Source organism: Rattus rattus, chromosome X, assembly GCF_011064425.1.
Source record: "Rattus rattus isolate New Zealand chromosome X, Rrattus_CSIRO_v1, whole genome shotgun sequence".
Taxonomy (NCBI): Eukaryota; Metazoa; Chordata; class Mammalia; order Rodentia; family Muridae; genus Rattus; species Rattus rattus.
In genome coordinates, this window is record NC_046172.1 from 47370399 (window position 1) to 47395730 (window position 25332).

A 25332-nucleotide genomic window follows, 5' to 3' on the forward strand; every position below is an offset into this window, starting at 1 on the left:
GAAAGGGAATAACACTCGAAATGTATATAAGAAATATTCAAGTTAAAAAAAATAAAAAAAATAAATAAAAAAAAAACAATGACTTTATGAAATTCATAGACAAATGTTTGGAACTGGAAAATATCATCCTGAGTGAGGTAACCCAATCACAGAAAAACACACATTGATGCACTCATTGATAAATGGCTATTAGCCCTAATGCTTGAATTACCCTAGATGCCTAGAACACATGAAACTCAAGACGGATGATCAAAATGTGAATGCTTCACTCCTTCTTTAAAAGGGGGAACAAGAATATCTTTGGCAGGGAATAGAGAGGCAAAGATTAAAACAGAGGCAGAAGGAACACCCATTCAGAGCCTGCCCCACATGTGGCGCATACATATACAGCCCCCAATTAGACAAGATGGATGAAGCAAAGAAGTGCAGGCCGACAGGAGCCGGATGTAGATCTCTCCTGAGAGACACAGCCAAAATACAGCAAATACAGAGGCGAATGCCAGCGGTAAACCACTGAACTGAGAACAGGACCCCCGTTGAAGGAATCAGAGAAAGAACTGGAAGAGCTTGAAGAGGCTCGTGACGCCTTATGAACAACAATGCCAAACAACTAGATTTTCCAGGGACTAAGCCACTACCTAAAGACTATACATGGACTGACACTCAACTCTGACCTCATAGGTAGCAATGAATATCCTAGTAAGATCACCAGTGGAAGGGGAAGCCCTTGGTCCTGCTAAGACTGAACCCCCAGTGAACGTGATTGTTGGGGGGAGGGCAGCAATGGGGAGAGGGTGGGAGGGGAACACACATAAAGAAGGGTAGGGGGAGGGATTAGGGAGATGTTTGCCCGGAAACTGGGAAAGGGAATAACATTCTAAATGTAAATAAGAAATACTCAAGTTAATAACAACAAAAAAAAAGAAAGAAAGAAAGAAAGAAAGAAAGAAAGAAATAGCCAATAACAACTTGAGAAACTGTTCCCCATTCTAAGTCACCACTGGGGACAAGAGATGAAGAGAGAATCTCAGGGCAAGAAGATTCCATAGAAATCATCAACTCAACTGTCCAAAGATAATATAAAAATGGAAAAAAGCTACTGGTCCAAAACATACAGAAATCAGGACTCAATGAGAAGATCAAACCTAAGGATAATAGGTATAGAAGAGGTGAAGACTCCCAGCTCAAAGGACCAGTAAATATCTTCAACAAAATCATGAAGAAAACTTCCTAACCTAAAAAAAGAGATACCATAGGCATACAAAAGCCTACAGAACTCCAAATAGATTGGACCAGAAAAGAATCACCTCCTGTCACACAATAGTCAAAATACCAAATGAACAAAATAAAGAAAGAATATTAAAAGCAGTAAGGGAAAAAGGTCAAGTAACATATAAAGGCAGACCTATCAGAATCACACCAGACTTTTCGCCAGAAACTATGAAAGCCAGAAGATCCTGGACTGATGTCATACAGACCCTAAGAGAACACAAATGCCAGCCCAGGTTACTGTATCCTGCAAAACTCTCAATTAACATAGATGGAGAAACCAAGATATTCCATGACAAAACCAAATTTACACAATATCTTTCTACAAATCCAGCACTACAAAGGATAATAAATGGAAAAGCCCAACATAAGGAGGCAAGCTATACCCTAGAAGAGGCAAGAAACTAATCGTCTTGGCAACAAAACAAAGAGAAGAAAAGCACACAAACATAACCTCACATCCAAATATGAATATAACAGGAAGCAATAATCACTATTCCTTAATATCTCTCAACATCAATGGCCTCAACTCCCCAAAAAAAAGACATAGATTAACAAACTGGATACAATGAGGACCCTGCGTTCTGCTGCCTACAGGGAAACACACCTCAGAGACAAAAGACAGACACTACCTCAGAGTGAAAGGCTGGAAAACAACTTTCCAAGCAAATGGTCCGGAAGAAGCAAGCTGGGTAGCCATTCTAATATCAAATAAAATCAATTTTCAACTAAAAGTCATCAAAAGATAAGGAAGGACACTTCATATTCATCAAAGGAAAAATCCACCAAGATGAACTCTCAATCCTAAATATCTATGCCCCAAATACAAGGCACCTACATACGTAAAAGAAACCTTATTAAAGCTCAAAACACACATTGCACCTCACACAATAATAGTAGGAGATCTCAACACCCCACTCTCATCAATGGACAGATCATGGAAACAGAAATTAAACAGAGACGTAGACAAAGAGAAGTCATGAACCAAATGGACTTAACAGATATTTATAATACATTCTATCCTAAAACAAAGGATCTGCATTCTTCTCACCACCTCATGGTACTTTCTCCAAAATTGACCATATAATTGGTCAAAAAACAGGCCTCAACAGGTACAGAAAGATAGAAATAATCCCATGCCCCATGCGTGCTATCGGACTACCACAGCCTAAAACTGGTCTTCAATAACAATAAAGGAAGAATGCCCACATATACATGGAAATTGAACAATGCTCTACTCAATGATAACCTGGTCAAGGAAGAAATAAAAGAAAAGAAATTAAAACTTTTTAGAATTTAATGAAAATGAAGGTACAACATACCCAAACTTATGGGACACAATGAAAGCTGTGCTAAGAGGAAAACTCATAGCTCTGAGTGCCTGCAGAAAGAAACAGGAAAGAGCATATGTCAGCAGCTTGACAGCACACCTAAAAGCTCTAGAACAAAAAAAAGCAAATACACCCAGGAGGGTAGAAGGCAGGAAATAATCAAACTCAGGCTGAAATCAACCAAGTAGAAACAAAAAGGACCATAGAAAGAATCAACAGAACCAAAAGTTGGTTCTTTGAGAAAATCAACAAGATAGATAAACCCTTAGCCAGACTAACGAGAGGACACAGAGAAGTGTGTCCAAATTAACAAAATCAGAAATGAAAAGGGAGACATAACTACAGATTCAGAGGAAATTCAAAAATCATCAGATCTTACTAAAAAGCCTATATTCAACAAAACTTGAAAATCTGCAGGAAATGGACAATTTCCTAGACAGATACCAGGTACGAAGTTAAATCAGGAACAGATAAACCAGTTAAACAACCCCATAACTCCTAAGGAAATAGAAGCAGTCATTAAAAGGTCTCCCAACCAAAAAGAGCCCCAGGTCCAGATGGGTTTAGTGCAGAATTCTATCAGACCTTCATAGAAGACCTCATACCAATATTATCCAAACTATTCCACAAAATTGAAACAGATGGAGCACTACCGAATTCCTTCTATGAAACCACAATTACTCTTATACCTAAACCACAAAAGACCCAACAAAGAAAAGAACTTCAGACCAATTTCCCTTATGAATATGACATAAAAATACTCAATAAAATTCTGGCAAACCGAATCCAAGAGCACATCAAAACAATCATCCACCATGATCAAGTAGGCTTCATCCCAGGCATGCAGGGATGGTTTAATATCAGGAAAACCATCAACGTGATCCATTATATAAACAAACTGAAAGAACAAAACCACATGATCATTTCATTAGATGCTGAGAAAGCATTTGACAAAATTCAACACCCCTTCATGATAAAAGTCCTGGAAAGAATAGGAATTCAAGGCCCATACCTAAACATAGTAAAAGCCATATACAGCAAACCAGTTGCTAACATTAAACTAAATGGAGAAACTTGAAGCAATCCCACTAAAATCAGGGACTAGACAAGGCTGCCCTCTCTCCCTACTTATTCAATATAGTTCTTGAAGTTCTAGCCAGAGCAATCAGACAACAAAAAGGAGGTCAAGGGATACAGATCGGAAAAGAAGAAGTCAAAATATCACTATTTGCAGATGATATGATAGTATATTTAAGTGATCCCAAAAGTTCCACCAGAGAACTACTAAAGCTGATAAACAACTTCAGCAAAGTGGCTGGGTATAAAATTAACTCAAATAAATCAGTAGCCTTCCTCTACAAAAAAGAGAAACAAGCCGAGAAAGAAATTAGGAAAATGACACCCTTCATAATAGACCCAAATAATAAAAAATACCTCAGGTGTGACTTTAACCAAGCAAGTAAAAAAGATCTGTACAATAAGAACTTCAAGACTCTGAAGAAAAGAAATTGAAGAAGACCTCAGAAGATGGAAAAGATCTCCCATGCTCATGGATTGGCAGGATTAATATAGTAAAAATGGCCATTTTTACCAAAAGCGATCTACAGATTCAATGCAATCCCCATCAAAATACCAATCAATTCTTCAAAAGTTAGACAGAACAATTTGCAAATTCATCTGGAATAACAAAAACCCAGGATAGCTAAAACTATCCTCAACAATAAAAAAGGACTTGGGGAATCACTATCCTGAACTCAAGCAGTATTACAGAGCAATAGTGATAAAAACTGCATGGTATTGGTACAGAGACAGACAGATAGACCAATGGAATAGAATTGAAACCCAGAAATGAACCCACACACCTATGGGCACTTGATTTTTTGACAAAGGCCAAAACCATCAATGGAAAAAAGATAGCATTTTCAGCAAATGGTGCTGGTTCAACTGGAAGTCAACATGTAGAAAGAATGCAGATTGATCCATGCTTATCACCCTGTACAAAGCTTAAGTCAAGTGGATCAAGGACCTCATCAAACCAGATACCTCAAACTAATAGAAAAAAAACTAGGGAAGCATCTGGAACACATGGGCACTGGAAAAAATTTCCTGAACAAAACACCAATAGCATGCTCTAAGATCAGAATCGACAAATGGGATCTCATAAAACTGCAAAGCTTCTGTAAAAGGCAAAGGACACTGTGGTTAGGACAAAAGCAGCAACCAACAGATTGGGAAAAGATCTTTACCAATCCTACAACAGATAGAGGGCTTATATCAAAATATACAAGAACAAGTTAGACCTGAGGGAGACAAATCTTTACTAATAAAATAGGTTTTAGAGTTAAACAAAATTCACAGCTGAGGAATGCCAGGCCAATATGAAAGGCAGAGAATGGTTGAGGGGATGTTAGCTAGAAACCAAGGAAGGGTAATAACCAATTTGAAATGTAAATAAGAAAATACTCAAGTTAATAAAGATAAAAAATTTCATAGAACTAAAGTGACTTCATAAAGAAATTGGAGAGTTCATCATACTAGCAAATTAAATGTACATCTGAAAGTTGTATAAAAAAGAAGGAAACACACCCAAGAGGGTAGATGGAAGGAAATAATCCTGATGGAAATCAATACATTAGAAATGAAGAGAACAATACAAAGAGTGGATTCATTAAGAAAATCAACAAGATAGCTAATCCTTTAATTGAATTAACTGAAAGGTTAAGAGATAATACCCAGATTATCAAATTCAAATGAAAAGTGGGACATAACCACAGACACCAAAAAATCCAAACAATCAGGTCTTATTCGAAAACCTGTACTTTACTACATTAGAAACTCTAGATGAAATGGATGATTTTCAAGATAGATACCACATACCAAAATAAAATCAAGATCAACTGTATAATTTAAATAGTCCTATAACCCTGAAGGAAATAGACACAGTCATTAAAAGTTTTTCAACTGAAGTTAAGGCCACAGGATCATTCCAGTCTCTTAGTGACTGCGAGATCTCTAAAGTCTGCATTGTTGAGGACAGCCGACAAGATTGACTTCTCCATTTGCCCAAGCCTCTGAATAAAGTGTTTTAAGAACAGCAACAAAAAGTCTCTGAAGGAAAAAAAAATAGTTCAAGGGAAGTTGGTTTTAGTGAAGAATTATTCCAGACTTTAAAAAGAACTAATGCCAATTCTCCTCAAATACTCAAACAATTCTACAGAAACAGAACAGAAGGAACAGTGCTGAACTCCTTCTATGAGGCTACAGCCACACTCATACCTAAACTACACAAACACTCAACAAAGAAAGTGAAATTCAGGCCAGTTTCACTTATGAATATCTATACAACAATATTCAATGAAATAATCACAAACAGAATCCAAGAACACATCAAAGACTTCATTCGTTGAGATCAAATATCATCCCAGGAATACAAGGATTGTTCAATATATGAAAATTCACCAACATAATACACCATATAAAGAAACTGGAAGAAAAGAATCACGTGATCATCTTATCAGATTCTGCAAAACCTTTGACAAAATCCAAGACACCTTCATGTTAAAAGATTTGGAGAGATCAGGGATAGAAAGTGCATGCCTAAACATAAAAAGGCAACATACACCAACCAATAACCAACATCAAATTAAATGAAGAGAAACTTAATGTAATTCCACTAAAATCAGGGACAATACAGGCCTGCCAACAATATACATCTTGAAGTTATAGCTAGAGCAATAAAATGAATGAATCTGACACCATTTGGAAAGGAAGAAGTAAAGGCATCACTATTTGCAGATGATATGATAATATACATAAAAGAACCTCAAAATTCTACCAGAGACTTCCTGCAGCTGATAACCACCTTCAGCAAAATGGTTAGATATAAAATTAACTCAAAGGAATGTGTAGCTCCCATTTATATGAATGATAAATGAGCTGAGAAAAAAATTGGGGGAAAGCACACTTCATAAGTCACAAATATTATTAGATATCTTGGTATAACTCTAACCAAGCAAATAAAAGACCTGTATAGCAAGAACTTCAAGTCCCTGAAGAAATTGAAGAAGATATCAGAAGATGGAAAGATCTCCGATACTCATGGATTGAGAGGATTAACATAGTAAAAATGGCAATTTTACCAAAAGCAATCTACAGGTACAGTGCAAGTCCGATCAAGTGTTCAACCCATTTTTTAAATTTTTCCATCTTTATTAACTTGGGTATTTCTTATTTACATTTCGATTGTTATTCCCTTTCCCGGTTTCTGGGCCAACATCCCCCTAACCCTTCCCTCCTTCTCTGTAGGTGTTCCCTCCCCATCATCCCCCATTACCACCCTCCCCCAACAATCACATTCACTGGGGTTCAGTCTTAGCTGGACCAAAGCTTCCCCTTCCACTGGTGGACTAAGCTATTATCCAAAGACTATACATGGACTGACCCTGGGCTCCAACCTCATAGGTAGCAATGAATAGCCTTGTAAGATCAACCCAATTTTTTACAGAAAAAAAAGACCAACTCTCAACTTCATATGGAAAAGCAAGAAACTCGGCATACCTAAAATTGTCATGACCCATAAAAGAACATCTGGAGGAATCATCATTCCTTATCTTAAATTTTACTACAGAGCAATAGTCATTAGACTGCATGGTATTGGCACCAAAATAGACAGGTTGATCAGTGGAATTGAATCTAAGTGCTAGAAATAAACCCACATACCTATGGACACCTGATTTTTGACAAAGACTTCAAAATCATACAATGGGGAAAAAAAAGAAAACATCTTCAACAAATGATGCTGTTTGGTCTAACTGGGTGTCTTCATGTAGAAGATTATAGATAGATATTTATCACCATGAACAAAACAAGTCCAAGTCAATCAAAGACTTCAAGATAAAAATAGGATACACTAAATCTAATAAAAGAGAAAGTGAGAGATAGCATTGAGTATATTGGTATATGACACAACTTCCTGAACAGAACACCAATAGCTTAGGCTCTAAGATCAACAATTGGTAAGTGAGAACTCATGAAACTTTTGTAAGGCAAAGGACACTGACAGTAGGACAAAATGGCAGCCTAGAAATTGGAAAAAGATCTTTACTAACCCTACATCCAACATGAGGCTTACTATCCAGAATTTTTAAAAATTTAGAAGTTAGACATTAACAAACTCACAATTTAAAAATGGGGTACAGAGATAAACAGAGTTCACAATAGGAAAATCTCCAGTAACTAAGAAGCACTTAAAGAATTGTTCAATGTACTTTGTCATCAGAGCAATGCAAATAGAAACTACCCTGGGATTCCATCTTACACATCAGAATGGGCTAAGATAAATACTCAGTTGACAACATGTGCTTCAGTCTCTGCTTCACTGTGTACCACCTCCAAACAATGGACAGAACTCAGGACTTGTTATGGAAGAATTAAGGGAATGATTTACAGCCCTGAAGTAGATAGGATTTCCACAGGAAGACCAACACAGTAAACTAACCTGTAATCTTGGGGGCTCTGAGAGACTGAGCAATTAACCAAAGAGCCTACAGGCTAAATTGAGACCCTTGGCACATATCTAGCAGATTTGCAGCTCAGTCTTCATGTGGCTCTCCCAACAACCGGAGTTGAGGCTGTCCCTAAATCTGTAGCCTGACTGTGGAGTCCATTCTCCTGACTGGTCTCCCTTATCTGGCCTCAGTGGAGGTGGATGTACTTAACCCTGCAGAAAGTTGATGTGCCAGTGTAGGGGGATAAACAGAGGGTCCCACCCTTTCAGAGGAGAAGAGGATGGGGGAATTGGGGGAAGGAATCTGTGAAGGGGGGACCAGGATTGGCACGCAGCTATGGGGATGTAAAATGAATGAATGAATGAATGAATGAATGAATAAATGGAAAATCACCATGATTGCTAATATTTGTAATTTCACAATAAGAATAATTTAGAAGAATTTCTAGATTAAGAAGTTAAAATAAGGGGTTGGGGATTTAGCTCAGTGGTAGAGCGCTTGCCTAGGAAGCGCAAGGCCCTGGGTTCGATCGCCAGCTCCGAAAAAAAGAACCAAAAAAAAAGAAGTTAAATTAAGAATTATAACTACTTTTAAACAATATGATATGAATGGATTTTAGACTTACAAAAGCAAAACTGAATGAAAGAGGAATGTAAAAGAAGATCTAAAAACTGAATCAATAAAGAGGTAGAACTGATAAATAAAAATCAAATGTTTGAAATAAAAAACTCAAAAGTACATATTAAAAGGCTAGTGGAAAGCCTCCTTAACAGAATGGATCAGATGGCAAACAGTATCAGTATCAGAAGAATAGGTATGGGAACTGTATCATTCATTTAGGAAATGTAAAAAGGAAGTAAAATATGAATGGCACTTTTGAGAGCTTTGACTACCAGTAAACATCCATATATTTGAATGATGGCTTAGAAATGTGGCATCATCACTACCCAAAGACTATACATGGACTGACCCTGGACTCTAACCTCATAGGTAGCAATGAATAGCCTAGTAAGGGCACCAGTGGAAGGAGAAGCCCCTGGCCTGCTAAGACTGAACCCCCAGTGAACGTGATTGTTGTGGGGAGGGCGGTAATGGGGGGAGGATGGGGAGGGGGAACACCCATATAGAAGGGGAGGGGGCGGGGTTGGGGGATGTTGGCCCAGAAACCGGGAAAGGAAATAACATTCAAAATGTAAATAAGAAATACACAAGTTAATAAAGAAAAAAAGGAAAGAAAGAAAGAAAGAAAGAAAGGGGCAACCTAGATGCCATCATGTGTATGGACGTGTGTGAATAAGAAAGACCAAATGTGGTCTGCCAGCATGATGAAGCACCATGCAGCAGTCACAGGTAACTCTCCAGAGCATGAACACAAAGAACAAATTTGAGGAACATTCCACAATATATCTGAAAGCCATACACAAGATGCCACCGGCTCTAAGAGCCCATTTATTTGATGTGTCCAGACAAGAGAAATCTACAGAGAAAGTGGCTGCCAGTAGCTGGGGTGTAAGAATGGGGTTTCATTACAATGAACATGCAGGAATTTTCTAGAAGAATGGAAATAATATAAAACTGATTTAAGGAGACAGCTGTCCTAACTAGTAATGTTACTAAAATCATTGAATTGTTGAAATAGGAGACTTTTATGATACATAAAACATATCGCAATAAAGTTGTTTTTCAAATTTAAAAAACAAGAAATGTGGCATGTGTATAGAAAATATTTTTAATAAAATCATACAAAGAAACTTCCAAAACCTACAGTGACTGCCTAGTCAGATACAATAAACTTATAGAACAGCAACTGCAATATATTCATCTTAAATGAAGGTATGTGGTCTTGCAAAGCCCCTGATCTGTCACTAAAGAGTCCTTGTCCTTCCACATAGTCAGCTGTTACTCTGAATGTGTATCATGTCAGAAAATGTGATTGTCCAAAAACCTTCCAAGGAGTTACAGAGTATTTGCTTTTAATTTACACTGAGATAGTCACCTGTTTCTTTTCTCCAAAGAGGGTGTTGTGATCCCTATAATGATAGATGTATACATAACATATGGATAATTGAATTTTGTTTGCCTGTACTTAGCCTGTTTGTTTTGTTTCAGGTTTTTAGTCAAGAAAAACAATCTGTGGTGCTCTAGCAGGTTTTTAGTGAATCAAATGTAATTATGGTTTTTCTGTTCATTCCTTCTTGCCTGTCCCATGTCAGATTAACAAAGATTTAAGAATTCCATAGATTATGCATATGTCTGTATATACTGATAGCATTCAATGAGAATGATTGTGGTTCTAATAGTTGTCCTTTAGCATGCATAGGAGTGAGCAAAGCTGTGGAACTCTGTATATATACTGAGCTTGCTTGAGGTCAGCTATTGTGGGTTTATCCTACAATCCATTATGAAAAATGTGCAGGCTTCATGCTCAGGGCTTATGAATAAATCTTTCATCTTGCTTTTTAACAAAATAGTATCCCTTCCTGTGAATAGAGATGGTTTTTATTTCCTCCATTTTAGCTTTAAGAAAAAAGTCAATGTGTGAGTGCTGAATATGTAGCTCAAGACACATGGGTTCAAACACCAGCAACACCCACCTGGCACAAACAACAGTATGTGAAATACTGCACTGAAGCCCATTACTTCTATGCAAGCCCTTGTGGTGCAGAGAACTTCAAGCACAGCTTGGGGTATATCACTACATATTGCCTCAAAAAGAGTAGGAAGAGAAATAAGAAGGAAAAGAAAGAGAAAAGAAAGGATCCACATTCATCTGCTATCAGATTCTTAAATAACTTAGTCACACACAACCACAAGGGACAGAATTTGTAATGGTTACCTGTCATTCAAAGCACTATGCATCATAGCTATAAATTCTCAACAGCAAACAATGAAAAATATTAGTTGGATTGTATTTTTATATCAAATAAATAGTCCAGGCTCTGTTCTGTACCGTATTCCACTTATCTTCTTCCTGGGTACAGCCATGTGATCTGGGCATGTGAGCAGCTCACAAGAGTCAAGTTATAAACATAGTTGCCATACTTTGGACACATTATACCTAGTGACCCTCCTTCACCTGATAGATGCCCAATGGTCAAGAGCAAAAGCATTCAACCCCCTGAGCAGCTTTCCCAATGAAAAGTCACTCTCACTTCATAGTTGTATGGCATGAGAAAATGATTTAGAACTTCTAATCTGATGTGTTCTTCCTTATAATAGAAGGTGAGCCACTGTGAGATCAATGGTTTGAAACCCAGGCTCTGTGCATACAATGCATATAAGCATTGAGTGCAGGTGACCTTCTTGAAGGGACTGTGATTCAGAATACCCAGTGACTATCTGAAATTGTACATAATGTTTTGCATAATGGAAAGCAATAAATATATTTGTTTTGTTTCTATTGTGATAGTTATCTAGTAGTCAGAATAGAAATGGAATTAAGCATATAACAGAACATTAAAAAACTACATCTAGATAATCACTATTTTATTTTCCTATGGTTACTGTTGTGGTTTAAATGAGGAGGGTTTCACATATGCTTATACATGTTAATACTTGTTCCATAAGTGGTGGTTCTTGGGAAAGTTGTGGAACCTTTAGAAGGTAGAGTCTTGCTGAGGCAAATTGCTCATTCATCCATGCCATGTATGAGGGCATAGAGAGTTCGTAGCCTTGCCAAGTTCTAGTTTTGTGTCTCTGGGATACAGATGTGAGGTCCTGTTTTCCTGACCAGGTAACCTGCCATCACGTTTTTCCTACAAATTTGGACTGTACATTTGGAAACATGAGCCCTAATTATTACTATCTTCTATAAGATTATCATGGTATTTTAGCACAGCAATAGAAAAGTAATTAATACATGAGTTTAGCAAAATTATGATAGAACCTGCCTGAAATACCAGTGCCCTGGAGTCAGAGATATGATGAGTTCAAGTTCAAGGTGACCATGAGCTAGACGTAGAAACTGTTTTAAAAGCAAAACAAAAATAAGAAAAATACCCATATAGCTACTGATTTCATTATTCCCGTAACTTCTGTTCAGCCTCCATTTATCCATTTCCTTTTATATTTTTAGAACTAGGGTTGAACTAATTATATAATTTTAAGATGATCTATTCATTAAGCAACAATGAGACACATCCTTCAATGTTTCAACGTAATATGGACTAGCTGTATAATACTATGTTACCATCATCTACAGTGGTATACTAAAGGAGTTTTTTATGTGTGATTTGAGATATAGTCCATTTAATCCCTACTGTTATCTCATTGTCTATTCTATACCCCTGGATGGTTGTGAACATCTTTGAACCTCAAAATCCAGGATATTTCCTGGTGTGTTGACTCTATTTCTGCCAGCACCTGGATCTATACATGGCAATGACTCTTCTAAAATGTCACTACCTCCAATTACAGGGTTAGAAACTATGTCTCAAAGAGAACAAAACCAGGTAGGGACAGCAGACATGGATGAATGAGTCAGGTAGGACTTGACTATGAGCTGCCAAACACTGGTAAACACAGTGCACCCTGTAAATGTTGTATAAGAAAACATATGACAATGAAATGGAAAACTTTGTTTGGTTAGTCCCCAAAGTGTCATTGCACTCCTACACTAATGGCTAAAACTTGAAAGATAATCTCAGTGATAGTTGGAATTTTTGATGACACAATAAGGTCTCAGAACTCTGAAACAGGCTAGTTACCACACACCTGACTGAAGTCACCATCCATTCTTGAAGGACACCAGGGGAGCTATATTCTCTTTAGCACTACTGGTCCATCTATCTTCACATTCTGCCACATAAGGGGTTACAAATTCATTTGGAGATAGCATTATAGGCAAGTAGAGGCTCCATCCATCTTTGTTGTATATGTAATTAATGGAACTAAGTATAATGTCAGAATTTTTGACTGACTTTTAAAAAGTAGGTTCAAGGGTCTATGTATGGTTATATTGATGTGGAAATGTCACCACTGTTCATTTACCTCAACTGAAATACTGTCCTCATTGAATGTCATTTACCACTGATCTAAAATTTTCTCTTCTCAAATCTATAAGTAGGAGTCAATCATTTATCACTTGCACCTGTATGTTTAGTCTCTAATTTACCATTGTGTTATCATTTCAATATAACCTATATCTGTGAAAGGTTCTTGTGTTGAATCAGTCATATATAATTGTTAAAGCTGACTTGAAAGGATCTGGACACTTAAGTAAATTGAATGATTGTGAGGAAGTAGTTCTTATGGAATGTGCCTTTGAAGATTGTACCTCATATCTGCTTCCTTGTTTGTCTCTGAAAATGGAGTCTATTTTCTATTGGTAAATTACTATAAGATATGGTCTCAACTCTTGCATGTGGTTGATATACCCAGTGATACTCTATTAAATAAAACTTATTTTCCATTTCCTAGCAGTTATAAATTGCTAATAACTGATTTGGAGTTGGACCCCATGCCCACCTCTTCTTCTCGGTAGGTATTATGTATTATATATGTTTTAACTTATGCTGACCATGCACATGCTGCCACAATCTCTCTGAGTTCATGTGTGCATCAGGCCTGTTGTGTATAGAAGATGCTGTTTTCTTGGATTTATCTATCATCTCTAGCTCTTAAAAATCTTTCTACCTCCTCTTCCACCTTGATCCCTGACTTGTGTGTGTGTGTGTGGGGGGGTGTTATGAAGACCTCCAATTTAGTGTGAATGCTCCAATTCTCTTATTCTCCATATGTTGTTCAGTTTGTGCATCTCTGTATTATTACTGTTTACCACAAGAAGCTACTTTGCTGAATGCTGAGACACTGATATCTAGGAATGACATTATATAATTAGGAGTCATTTTATTGCTTTGTTTCTTTAGCAGAATGATAGTATGAGATTTTCTCTTAGGCCTGTGACCTTATCCCAGGTTTTTGCCTGGTGTGTCAAATATGGGTCTTATCACATAGAATGAGTTTTAAATTCAATAAAGAGTGGTTGGCTAGCCACACAACATTTGTGCAACTATTATATCAGTATATTTTAAAAACATATTATCATTGTTTATCTCAGGATTTGAGACTGGGTGAAATTGATGATTGCTTTGATGATGTAGGTAAGTGTTGTCTTCAAGAATGGACCTTATTGCCAGGTTATAAAGTGTAATCAATAGTCTTGGCAGTAACATGTGATGTTAGGGATCTATGAAAACCTTTTGCACAATGGCACAACGAGAACATCCATTTATGGGACTGGATGTTTTACTTTGTGGCATAAAGTATATAATTGAGACATTGTTTCTTCCATTATAAGTGGCTCTATATAAGTTTGTCAAGTATGAATATATTTTAGGAATCTTCTACAGCAGTGGGTTTCCATACTTTTTTCAAGTATGCATTAGTGTTATCACTTTCCCCCTGTCCTCAAGTGCCCTATGCCCTTGCCTAATATCCCTCTCTCCATTTAATCTTTCTATTCTTGTTTTCCATTTACCTCTTAATGATATTCTCCATTTCCCTTTTCTTTGGGGATGGTCTTCTCTTCCCTTGACCCTAATTGGCTACCTAATCATTGTGGTTATTCTAATTTAAATTCCCTCTCTTTGTCTTTTGTCTCTGTTCTACTAATGTGAAGAAACAGCATGATATAGGCAACTGTTATGAAAGAAAGAATCTAAATAGGGGCATGGCTTACAATTTCAGAGACTTAGTGAATTATCATCATGGCAGGGATAATGCAGCATGTGTGACACTGGAGTGGTATCTGAGAGCTACATCCTTATCCATGGTGGGGATATATATATATATATATATATATATATATATATATATATAGAGAGAGAGAGAGAGAGAGAGACAGAACAGAGACAGAGACAGACAGAGAGAGAGACAGAGACAGAGACAGAGACAGAGAGACAGACAGACACTGTGCCTCTCTTGGTCTTTTGAAACCTCAAAGCCCACCTCCAGCAACCCATTTTCTCCAATAAGTCCACACCCATTCCAACATGACCTAATTAAACCTAATTCTTTTCAATTGTTTCACTCCCTGGTGACTAAGCATTGAACTATATGAGCCTATGGTGGCCATTCTTATTTGAACTTCTATACACATATATTTAAAACCTAAACCCAACTTACACGCATAAGGAAAAATATGCAATATTTGCCTTTTGAGGTTTGAGCCACCTCACTTAGGATAATATATTCCTAGTTCCTTCCAAGCAAACTTCATAATTTTATTTTGCACAATTGCTGAATAACATTCTATTATGTAAATTTAGCACAGTTTCATTATCTATTATCATCTGTTAATGGACATCTATGCTGCTTCTGATAAGAGGTGATTAGGAGCATGGATTTCAAGTGTCTATGTAGTAAGATGAAGAGTGCATTGGGTATATGCTCAAGTGTAGTATACCTAGAAATTTTGATAGACTAATTTTTTTTTCAGATTTTTGAGGAACAACCACACTGAATTTCAAAGGAACTAGACTAGTTTTAATTCCCATCAGGCACAAGTACGCGTTCCCCTTTCCCTACAGTGTCACTGTTATGTGGTCTCATTTGTTTTCTTGGCATTGGCTGTTTTCACTAGAGTAAGATGAAATCTCAAAATAGTTTTAATTTGAACTTGCTTGATGACTAAAAATGCTGAACACTTTTTTTAGTTTTTGTGAGCCATTCCTGTTTTGTCTTTTGAGAATTCTGCATAGATCCCTATCTATTTTTTAGTCTGGGTATTTGTTTTGTTGATGTTCACTTTTAAAGTTAGTTTTTTATTCTAGATAATAACTCTCCATATTATTATAATTGGTAAATATTTTTTGCCCATTCTGTAGGCTTTCTCTTTGCTGAAATCAATAGAATATATGGAGTAAGATGTCTTGTCCTTTGAGCATATATCAAGGAGTTGGATCACATGGTAGATTTACTTTTAGCTTTTTGAGAATTCTCCTCCTTGATTTTGATAGTTACTGCACAGGGATACAACCTTAGCAAGTGTGAATGAAGACGATACTTTCCCCGCCTTCCCTATACCTATTTCAGCATTGGTTTTCATTTGTTTTGTTGATCTTTGGCATCTTCACTGGAATGAAGATGTGTTTTAATTGTGTGAGTTTTTCTCTACAACCTCACACATTCTACCCACATCCATAAAAATCAACTTTATTTTCTTTCTCTTCCCCCACTCTGTGTGTGTCACATACAAAGAAAAGAAATTAAACATACAAAAGCACAGGAATGAAAATGAGAACAAACAAGAAAGAGAGCAGTTAGAAAAATGATAAAGCAAAGCAAGAGAAATAATAAATAATTTATATCTGCACTTATACCAGCTTTTACTTTTATGAAGTCCCACTGGTCAGTTGTTGGCCTTAATTCCTAGGAAAAATAAGTCCCAGTCAGAGAGTCTTTTCCTACAATTATATTATGTAGGATAGGATAGTGTCTATGTTACTTTCCAGAAATTTCAGTATTTCATAAGTCTCATGTCTAGGTCTTTGATCCATTTGAAATTAGTTCATGTACCAGGTGATGGACACAGGTCTAATTTCACATTTTGGCTGGTGGATATACAGTATTCCCAGAACTGTATGTTCCATATGTATTCTTTTCCTTTGCTCATGTTTATGGCATGATTGATCATTAAATAATAAATGGCTGAAGTAATATGCACTTCAATTTACTTTCATTGTGTCAGTTCATGTGTCAGTAACATAATATTTTTATTGTATCTCTGTAGTATATTGTATGATGTGGAGTAGTAATTCTACCAGCAATGTTCTATTTAAACAGGGTTTTTGGGTTAGCTATCATTTTTTGTGGTTCACATGAATTTTAGAATAGTTCTTTTTTTCTATTTCTGACAACTGTGATGGTAATTGCTTGGGTTTGCATTGAATTTGTAAATATCTTTTGTAAAATGGCTAATTGTCACAATATTTATATTAACCCATGAGCATGGGATGTCTTTCCATTTTCTAGTATCTTTCTTTTTCCCTGTCTTCAGAGGTTTAAATTAAAATTCTCATTGTAGAGGTTCTTCCCTTTCTTGGTTAGGCATATTCCTAGATATTTTCTTTTCTTTGAATGTGTCCACAATCTCCTTTTAATTTTTAAGAGAAATTTTATTTATTTGTGCAAGCTGATTCTGTAGTCTGCCACATAGCTCTCTTTATTTGTCATTTCCATGGTTTTTGAGTAGAATTTTTCAGATACCTAATGTATAGTATCATGTTACCTGCAAATAGTATCCCTGCTTGTTAGACTTCTTTCTGTATTTTATCCCTTTTATTATCCCCTCTTGACTTGTTGCTCCAGTTAGTATTTTGAGCATAATATTGAAGAAGAGTGAGTAAAAAGAACAACAAGGTATAGTTTCTGACTTCAGTGGGATTGTTTCAAGCTTTTCTTTCTTTAGGATGCTGTTGAAACTGTTTTCCCACACAGCTTTGATCCTGCTATATGTGCATTCTGACCTTACACCACTAAGACTTTTATCATGAATGTATGTTGGATTATTTTAAAGACTCTTTCTGCATCTATTGAGATAACAATGTGATTTTTGTCTTTCAGTCCATTTGTGTGCTTTATTATATCTCCTTACTTGCATATGTTGAACCAAACCTACAATTCAGAAATAAAGACAATTTTTTTTTCCTAGCGGACAACCTTGATGTAATGTCTTTATTCTGCTTCTACATATTTATTGAGCAATTTTCAATCTTTGTCAATGATAATGACCTCCTGTCTCTTTTCCTACCGTCTCTTTACCCAGTTTGAATAGTAGAGTGATCCAGCTTTCATAGAAGGATATTAAAAGTGCTACTCCTGCTACTATTTGTTGAATAAATTGAGAAATATTGGCAGTACGCCTACTTTGAAAGATAAATAGAGTTCTGCTGTGAATCCATCTGGCTCAGGTTTAAGGTATTTTATTACTATTTCAATTTCTTCACTTATTATTGGTCTGCTTAGGTTCTTGATAAAGTCTTAGTATAACTCTGGGGGTTTGACTGAATCTAGAAATTCAGCTATTTTATTTAGGTTTTCTATCTTTAAGATCTACATGTTTTAAAAATAGTCACTTGTAATACTCTGAATTTTTTATGTCTGTTACTGTATTCTCTTGTTTGTTTGGATTTGTTTTTGTGTGCTTCTCACTCTTCATTTGCACCTGATTCTGAAAACCTTGTTTACCTTCTCAAAAGAAAAAAACTTAGACTCACTGAATCTTTGCATTTTCAGTTTGTTTCTAATATATTGGTTTATGTGCTGATTTACTACTACTACTACTACTACTACTACTACTACTACTACTACTACTACTATTTCTTGCTGTCAACTGGGATTGAATTTGATTTGTTCTTGATTTTCTAAATGTTTTAGATGAACCATTAAACCATTTATTTTGGTTATTCCTGATTTATTTAGGCAGGGCATCTAGAGTTGTTAATTTCCTTCCTAGGCTGGTTTCAATGTGTCCTCGTGGTTTTATTTTACTATGGTGTCAATTTCATTTAGTACACAGGAGTATTTTATTTCTTCCTTGATTTCTTCATTGTCCCATCAATCATTTAATAGTGAGTTTTTTAATCTTCATGACTTTATGTATTTACTAGAGATTTGTTTACTGTCAATTTTAAGTTATATTGCATTGTGATCAGATATAATATACAGAGTAATTTCAGTCATTTTGAATATGTAAAGATGTTTTCAGCCCACAGATGTGGCCTATTTTAGAAAAGGCTTCATGTGGTGCTTAAGTGGACTATTCTGTAGATATTTGTTCAGTAAAAAGGCAATTAATTTTGATACACATAAATAATTTAAGGTTGTTTGAGGTGCAGGCACTGATGGGTGGACTAGGCATGGGTATGGATGTAGGTCTCTGGGATAGATCTGGTGATAGAGAAGTCTGTGCCTCTTGGGAGGTTCTTGAAGAATCAGGGGGTTAGAAGGTAGAGAAGAGTGAATGAGTTCTAGCAGGATGGAGAGCTTGGATGATGTGTACCTAAAGTATCCCTCTTTGTCTTTTTATAATTTTATTTTGGAGTTTAAGATACTATTTTCATCCCTTCAACTTTAACGTGGATCCTAACTATGACAATAAAGCAAGTTCCTTGCAGAACACACCAAGATAGATCTTGTTTATTTATTCAGATTGAATATTTTTTATTGGAAAGTAGAGATAGGTGTGCTTAAAGTTATTATTGAAAAGTTTTATTAGTTGCAGTAGTCATTTTGCAGTTTTGATATTTGAATTCTTAGTTGTACATTATGGTTTGGTTATTATGCCCTCATTTGTTTTATATGTAGTATATTTTTATACTTATTCCTATCTTCAATTTAGTAAATTATAAATACACACTAGGTAAGATATTAGACAAAGTTATTTCTGCTCCTTATGATAAGACAAAAGGAAATGAGAATGTATACCAACACAAGTTTTATATATACCTATAAGAAAAAATGAGACTCTTTCTCATGACTAAAGTTTCTTCTGGTCATAGAATTTTATTTCAGTGATAGAAACCCTTAATAAGATACACTGAATGATTCTGCCATGTTACTGAAGTTTTATATACCCATATTGAATAAAAGAATGATATTTACAATGCACATGACATAGGTAAATGTTGGTATTAATCCAGATGTCAAAGCTTGAAAGGGAGCAGAAAAAGCACAGTTCATCCATACTTTGAGAAACTAGTAAGTATAAAAGAAAAGAAATAGTTCAGGCTTGCAATAGCATTAATAGACTTTGACAACATGATATTGATAATTTTATGTTCCTGGTGACTCTGATAGCAGCATTTGGGAAAGAGAGGCAGCAGGATGGACTGTAGATGAAGACCAGATAGGGGACATAGTTCTGGTCCAGCTAGGACTACAGAGCCATATAACTTCAAAAAAGTGACAAGTGAAGTGAGTCAAACATAAACTACCACAGTTTTAATGTATTACTCCATTCCTCTCTTGAAGGTTGGCATATAACTCCATGGTATGGATATTGCATAAATAGCCCAACTGTGGTGCTTGGCTTCCTATTTTCAGTATGAGGTTTCATGCTATGATAGCCTTCTTGGTGGCTAAATACTTGGGGCCAAACTTCATTGTAAATTTGTAAATGATGGAAAAAGGGAATCTTAGACTGTGGGTGGATTATCAACCTGCTAGTAAATGTCACAGAGTTGGTCCTTTTCTGGGTTTGATCATAACAGACTCTGCAAGAAATTTCCTAGTCAGATGCCCACTTTCTTAACCTTACCCTTCTCTTCCGGTATTGGTCCCATAGAGAATACTATCCTAGACCTGAAGAGCCTGTCCTCATTATATCCTGTGTTTCTTTGCAGTTGACGAGAGATAACTGTCACCGTGATAATGGCCAGAAAACATGCCAAGCGGCAACTAGGAGGTTTTGCTGCGAGCACCATAGCATGGTTCCTTTGCAGTGTCTCTATGGGCCTCCCTCAATGGCGAGTGTGGTTCTTTCAAGATCCCATGGAGTCCAAGCCTGGCATGACCTTAGTAGGCATGTGGAGAACCTGCGTTTACCACCAGAAAAGTAATTCCACCTTTAACAGAGTGTGTTACAAATACACCTACCAGGATACCTTCATCCCTCTGGATATTCGAGTTGCCCAACATCTGCTACTCATCGCAAGCCTACTTGGCATTATTTCCATAATTTCCGTTATCATTGCTCTTTGGAAATTATACTCGGGGAGACTCCGGAAGAAAGTCGCCTTCAATCCATTCCGCCTTCCAGGGATTCTGAACGTCATTGCTAGCAGCTTTGTCTTACTTTCCATCTTGTACAATTATTTATCGATCATTCGCAAGGATGGGATTGCCTTCCCTCCATCTTTCCACACACCCTCCTTCCCAGATAGTCAAAAAGTTGGCACTGCACTGGCAATGGCAACTCTTTCCTGTTTCTTATTTCTTCTAGGTGGTATAATCCCCCTTTCTTTCACTCTTCCCCCACGTTGCCGAGTGCGCTATAATATTTAAAAGTAAATTTCCAACTTATATAGATTTGAAAATCTAAAATTACCATTAGGAATTGCAAGCACTCTTCAAATAACTACTTAAAATTTCCAGATGCAAAACCATGCCCAATGATGAAAAGTAGGCCTCCTGATATTTCCTGTCTCAGTTGCTCCATTAATTTCATTGGCTTACTGATTTTCATTAAATAAAATCTTTCCCAATTAGTCTTATGAATTCTGGATTTTCTTTTACTGCTGCTGAATGTAAATAATCAAGGAATATAGTATATGTATAATGAATGTTAGAAAACATTGAACACTTACATCAACCTTTATCTAAATCCATGAAAATTAAAGCAGGCCCATTTCTTCTCACATGATAATAATTGCAACTCTCCACCAATGCGATTTCCAAAACTATGGTACACATTGCTGTAATGAACATCCACAGTGCTTTCGCCAAAATACCTGTCAAGATTTTCCACATATTTCATTGCTTCTTCATTTATTCCTTTAAGTAGATTTAGTTTAAACGAGTATTCCCTGTTATAGTTCCTTACAGTGTTTATGCTTTTCTATGTTGTGAGACATTTCCTAGGGAGAAATGAAAGAAAATAATCACTCACTATAATGGAATAATTCTGATTGGGTCTAACATGGATCAGATGGACTGGCTTAAAGTACTCCTCAATCAAAACTACAAATAAATTGTTGAAATAAGAGTTAATGTTGTCCAGAAGTATGGACTCAATCTGTAGTGGTAAGGAAGTCGTGGTGGCAGGTTACATTTTATCCACAGTGAGAAGACAGAGAGAATCAAATGCTGTATTTGTCCTGTTTTTTTTCTTTTTCATGCTATCCATGACTCAGGCCCAGGGAATGGGTCTGCCAACTTTTAGTCCTGGTCTTCCCAAATCAACTAAATTTTGAAAATAACACACTGTAGCCATTCCCAGAGGCTAATAAAATCTAGATAATCTATCATAGGTGTGCCCAGAAATTTATTATTTATGACTCTAGATCAGTGGTTCTCAAACTTGTGGGTCATGACCTCCATAGGAGTCCCATATCAGTTGTCCTTCATATCAGATATTTATTATTACTATTCACAAAAGCGTCAAAATTATAGTTATGGAGTTCAACAAAATAATTTTATGGTTTGGGTAACCAAAACATGAGGAACTATATTAAAGGGTTGCAGCTTTGGAATGGTTTAGAACTAGTGGTCTAGATCCTGTGAAATTAACAGTGAGTATAAAATATCACACCCCATTAATGTTAACACTGGAGTGCAAAAGTCTGTCTGACTTAAGCAATAAGATCCTAGAAATTCAGAGGAGATTTGGTTTAATAATGGGAGCAGTTGTATTATAATTCAAAAATAAGAGAATATATACAGTGATTGTCCAGAAAACTGTAATTGAAGTTTTACTTCTGTGCCCTTCCATAGGTACAGTTTCTGATGTTACTAGGAGACATTTCACAGCACACTGTCTGTTCCTCTGCTTTTAGAATAATTCTGTCTGCTTTTCAGCATTGTTTCCTAAGGCTTATGTGTAGGAATGTTTATAGGTGCATTTATTGGGACTGGTATTGATTGGTTGTGGTTTTCTACAGTGGTATCTTCTCTGTTCATTGTAATAAGAAGTTCTTCATGGGATATGAAATCAATAGTTTCATATGGATATAAGGACAAATGCTTATGGATTGGTGTTAGAGATTTTGCTGATTTAGTAAATTAGTGATCGTAGATTATCATCCAATAACTATAACTTCAATAGCACTGTTTAGTTATCTATGTTTCTAGTACCAGGTATGGTACACATCTGTTGAGCAGGTCTCTAGTACAATTAGAGACCTATTGATTAATGCTAAGGTATTTATGCCACTACTCTACCTGTAGGATTATGCTGTGCTGGTCATTGATGTAGTTCATAGACATCATGGCTAAGTAGGACTTTTGCTGGCCTCTGTTTTGAACATGTTTGGCAGCTTCTGGTACAGTGAAACCTGGACTGCAGAGAGAGTACATTCAGGCCAGTTCCAGTTCAGGGCCTCTGAGTTCTTTTTCTGAAGTACATGACATTGTCAACAATACGAGTATACCTTCCATTTCTTGGGGTAGCTAACCAAAACAATGATCACAGCTGGAGTATTTTAGAGAGGCCTGGTTAACAATTTAAAAGAGGGTCTCTTATGTCTGATATCAAGGTTTTTGTTAGGTGGTCTGTAGGATAAGTGTGGGTTCCCCACCATGGAGCTCTGGCCACTCTGGGAGGCAGGACATGGGCAGTTTGACCACACTTACCCAACACTGGCACCTGGTGGGTGTCAGGCTGTGAGAAGTGACAGGACACTGCTCCAGGGGTGAGGAAGCAGTCTGAGCTCATGACACAGGCAGAGCTGGCTGAAGGGTCCCTGGGCCTGCAAGGAGGCCAGGGCCATTGGTTCTCAGGCTCCTGGGCATCCAGATCCTGCTGGGATGCAGTGGAATGTCCCGCGCTATCGTCTCACCAGCAGGAACGCATGCGCCGGACACCAGGATCCTTCCGTGGCAAAGCTGCTTATTACATCTTAAAAGAGGAGAGAGACTGGGGGCCCAGAAAGGCGCTGCTTTTTAAAACCCTAGCACGGCGCGTTCACGCCTGATTGGTCGCCACCTGTGATCTCATAGGCACGCCCTGGAGTGGGCAAAGACCTGGCACGAACACACTCTTGCACATGCGCACACAGCTAGCTTCCTGAAAGGAAGTCGGGCTGGCGCGGCGGAAGCCAGCGCCATCTTGTAATGGCGAATGCTATCCCGGCTTTCCACGTGGGGCGCAGTGGAAGCCAGTGCCATCTAGTGGTGGCGAATGTTATTGCGGCTTTCCACATCTCCCCCTTTTTGTTTTACTAGCATGAGGCTGGTCTAGGCCTCTGCAGTTATGTCCATCTGCTGTGGCTCCTGTCTTAGGTCGTTCCTCTAATGTCACAGCCTTATCTGTCGTAGGGTAACCCTATCGCCACCAGGCCCCGTGTCTTAGATTGGTCTGTGCATGAGGAAAGTTGCCCGTCTCTGGATACTGCAGTGCTGTGTGACAGTAACTGCTAAACGACCTAGGGCGAACTCTACAAAAGAGGCCAGCCAGAAAATGAGTTAGTGGGGAAGTCATGATCACCCTATCGTGTGCAATGAGGAAACCTCAGCGATGTAGAAGGGCTGATCAAAGAATCATTGAGTCTCTCTCATCCCAGTGCAATGGATCCACAAATCCATGGGGTGCAAGAGCAGAGAACTCAGATACCGACTAATTCCTGAGCATAGATAACCAAATTCCAGGGGAGGCCCTTTGTTCAATGGCCACAAGTGCTTGAGTGATAACAACCTTGTCATGTTTCTGTTGAGATCTGAGTTTGCAAACCAACCATAGCATGAACACTAATCCACAGCATAGGGCTGCACCAAACAGAGCCACTCCCAATAAGTAGTGGGCACCCTCATCTGGTCCTCCTCAGCTGCTACCACCAAGGGCCATAGTCAAGCCGCCTCCTATAATAAAATTTAGAATTCCCAATTGTTAGCAACTACTACAGAAAGTTCACCCACTGTGTTGCCTAACAATAGAATGGGGAGGGTAACTCCAGACACTGCAGACACAATGGCTGCAGTAGTAAATGATTGCTACAATAGCAGCTTAAAAATAACAAGGTCTTTCCCAGGACAGTTTAGGATGGGTCATTCTTCTCTGGAACAACCAGCAGGCAATGGAACCATGTCTGAGATCTGCACAACCAGGGCAGAGTTCCCCAGTCCACAGCAGCTTAACGCAGGTGGCATTCCTGTGAAGCTACAGACTGCAAACTAACACCACCAGTCAAGGCAGCAAGAGTCACCAGGGGAATGAGGGGGGATCTTCCATCTTCCTCTCGGGGCAGAGGAATGACTCCAGGGACCCGAACCACGAGAGCTGAATCTTCATGTAACCAGGATCAGCAAGTCTCACCAGCCACCTCTGGCAGCTGGCATACTCTTGTAGCATCCTGTAGAATAAAACACAAATGTTCCCTCTTCCCCATATAAAATATCTGAACAGGATCATGCCAATATGTGAATCTTTCTATTTCACCTAGGCAAAAGTATGCCTAGTTGTAGGGTGCCATAAACACTCAAGGGTTCCTTGGCATCCAAATTTTAAAATTGAAATAAAAGGAGCATTATTTAGCATACAGGGATAACTCCCCCATTTTATTTATTAAGAT

The 25332-nt window shown here is 37.5% G+C and overlaps 1 protein-coding gene across 1 annotated transcript; it reads left to right on the forward strand.

The window, feature by feature from the left end:
- Window positions 1-12810: 12810 nt before the first annotated feature.
- LOC116888437 (claudin-34-like) lies at window positions 12811-21314 on the forward strand. Its single transcript, XM_032889710.1, has 2 exons — window positions 12811-12953; window positions 20452-21314. The coding sequence occupies exon 2, from the start codon at window positions 20480-20482 to the stop codon at window positions 21110-21112; it is 633 nt and encodes a 210-aa protein (XP_032745601.1). The 5' UTR covers window positions 12811-12953; window positions 20452-20479; the 3' UTR covers window positions 21113-21314.
- The last annotated feature ends 4018 nt before the right edge of the window (window positions 21315-25332 follow it).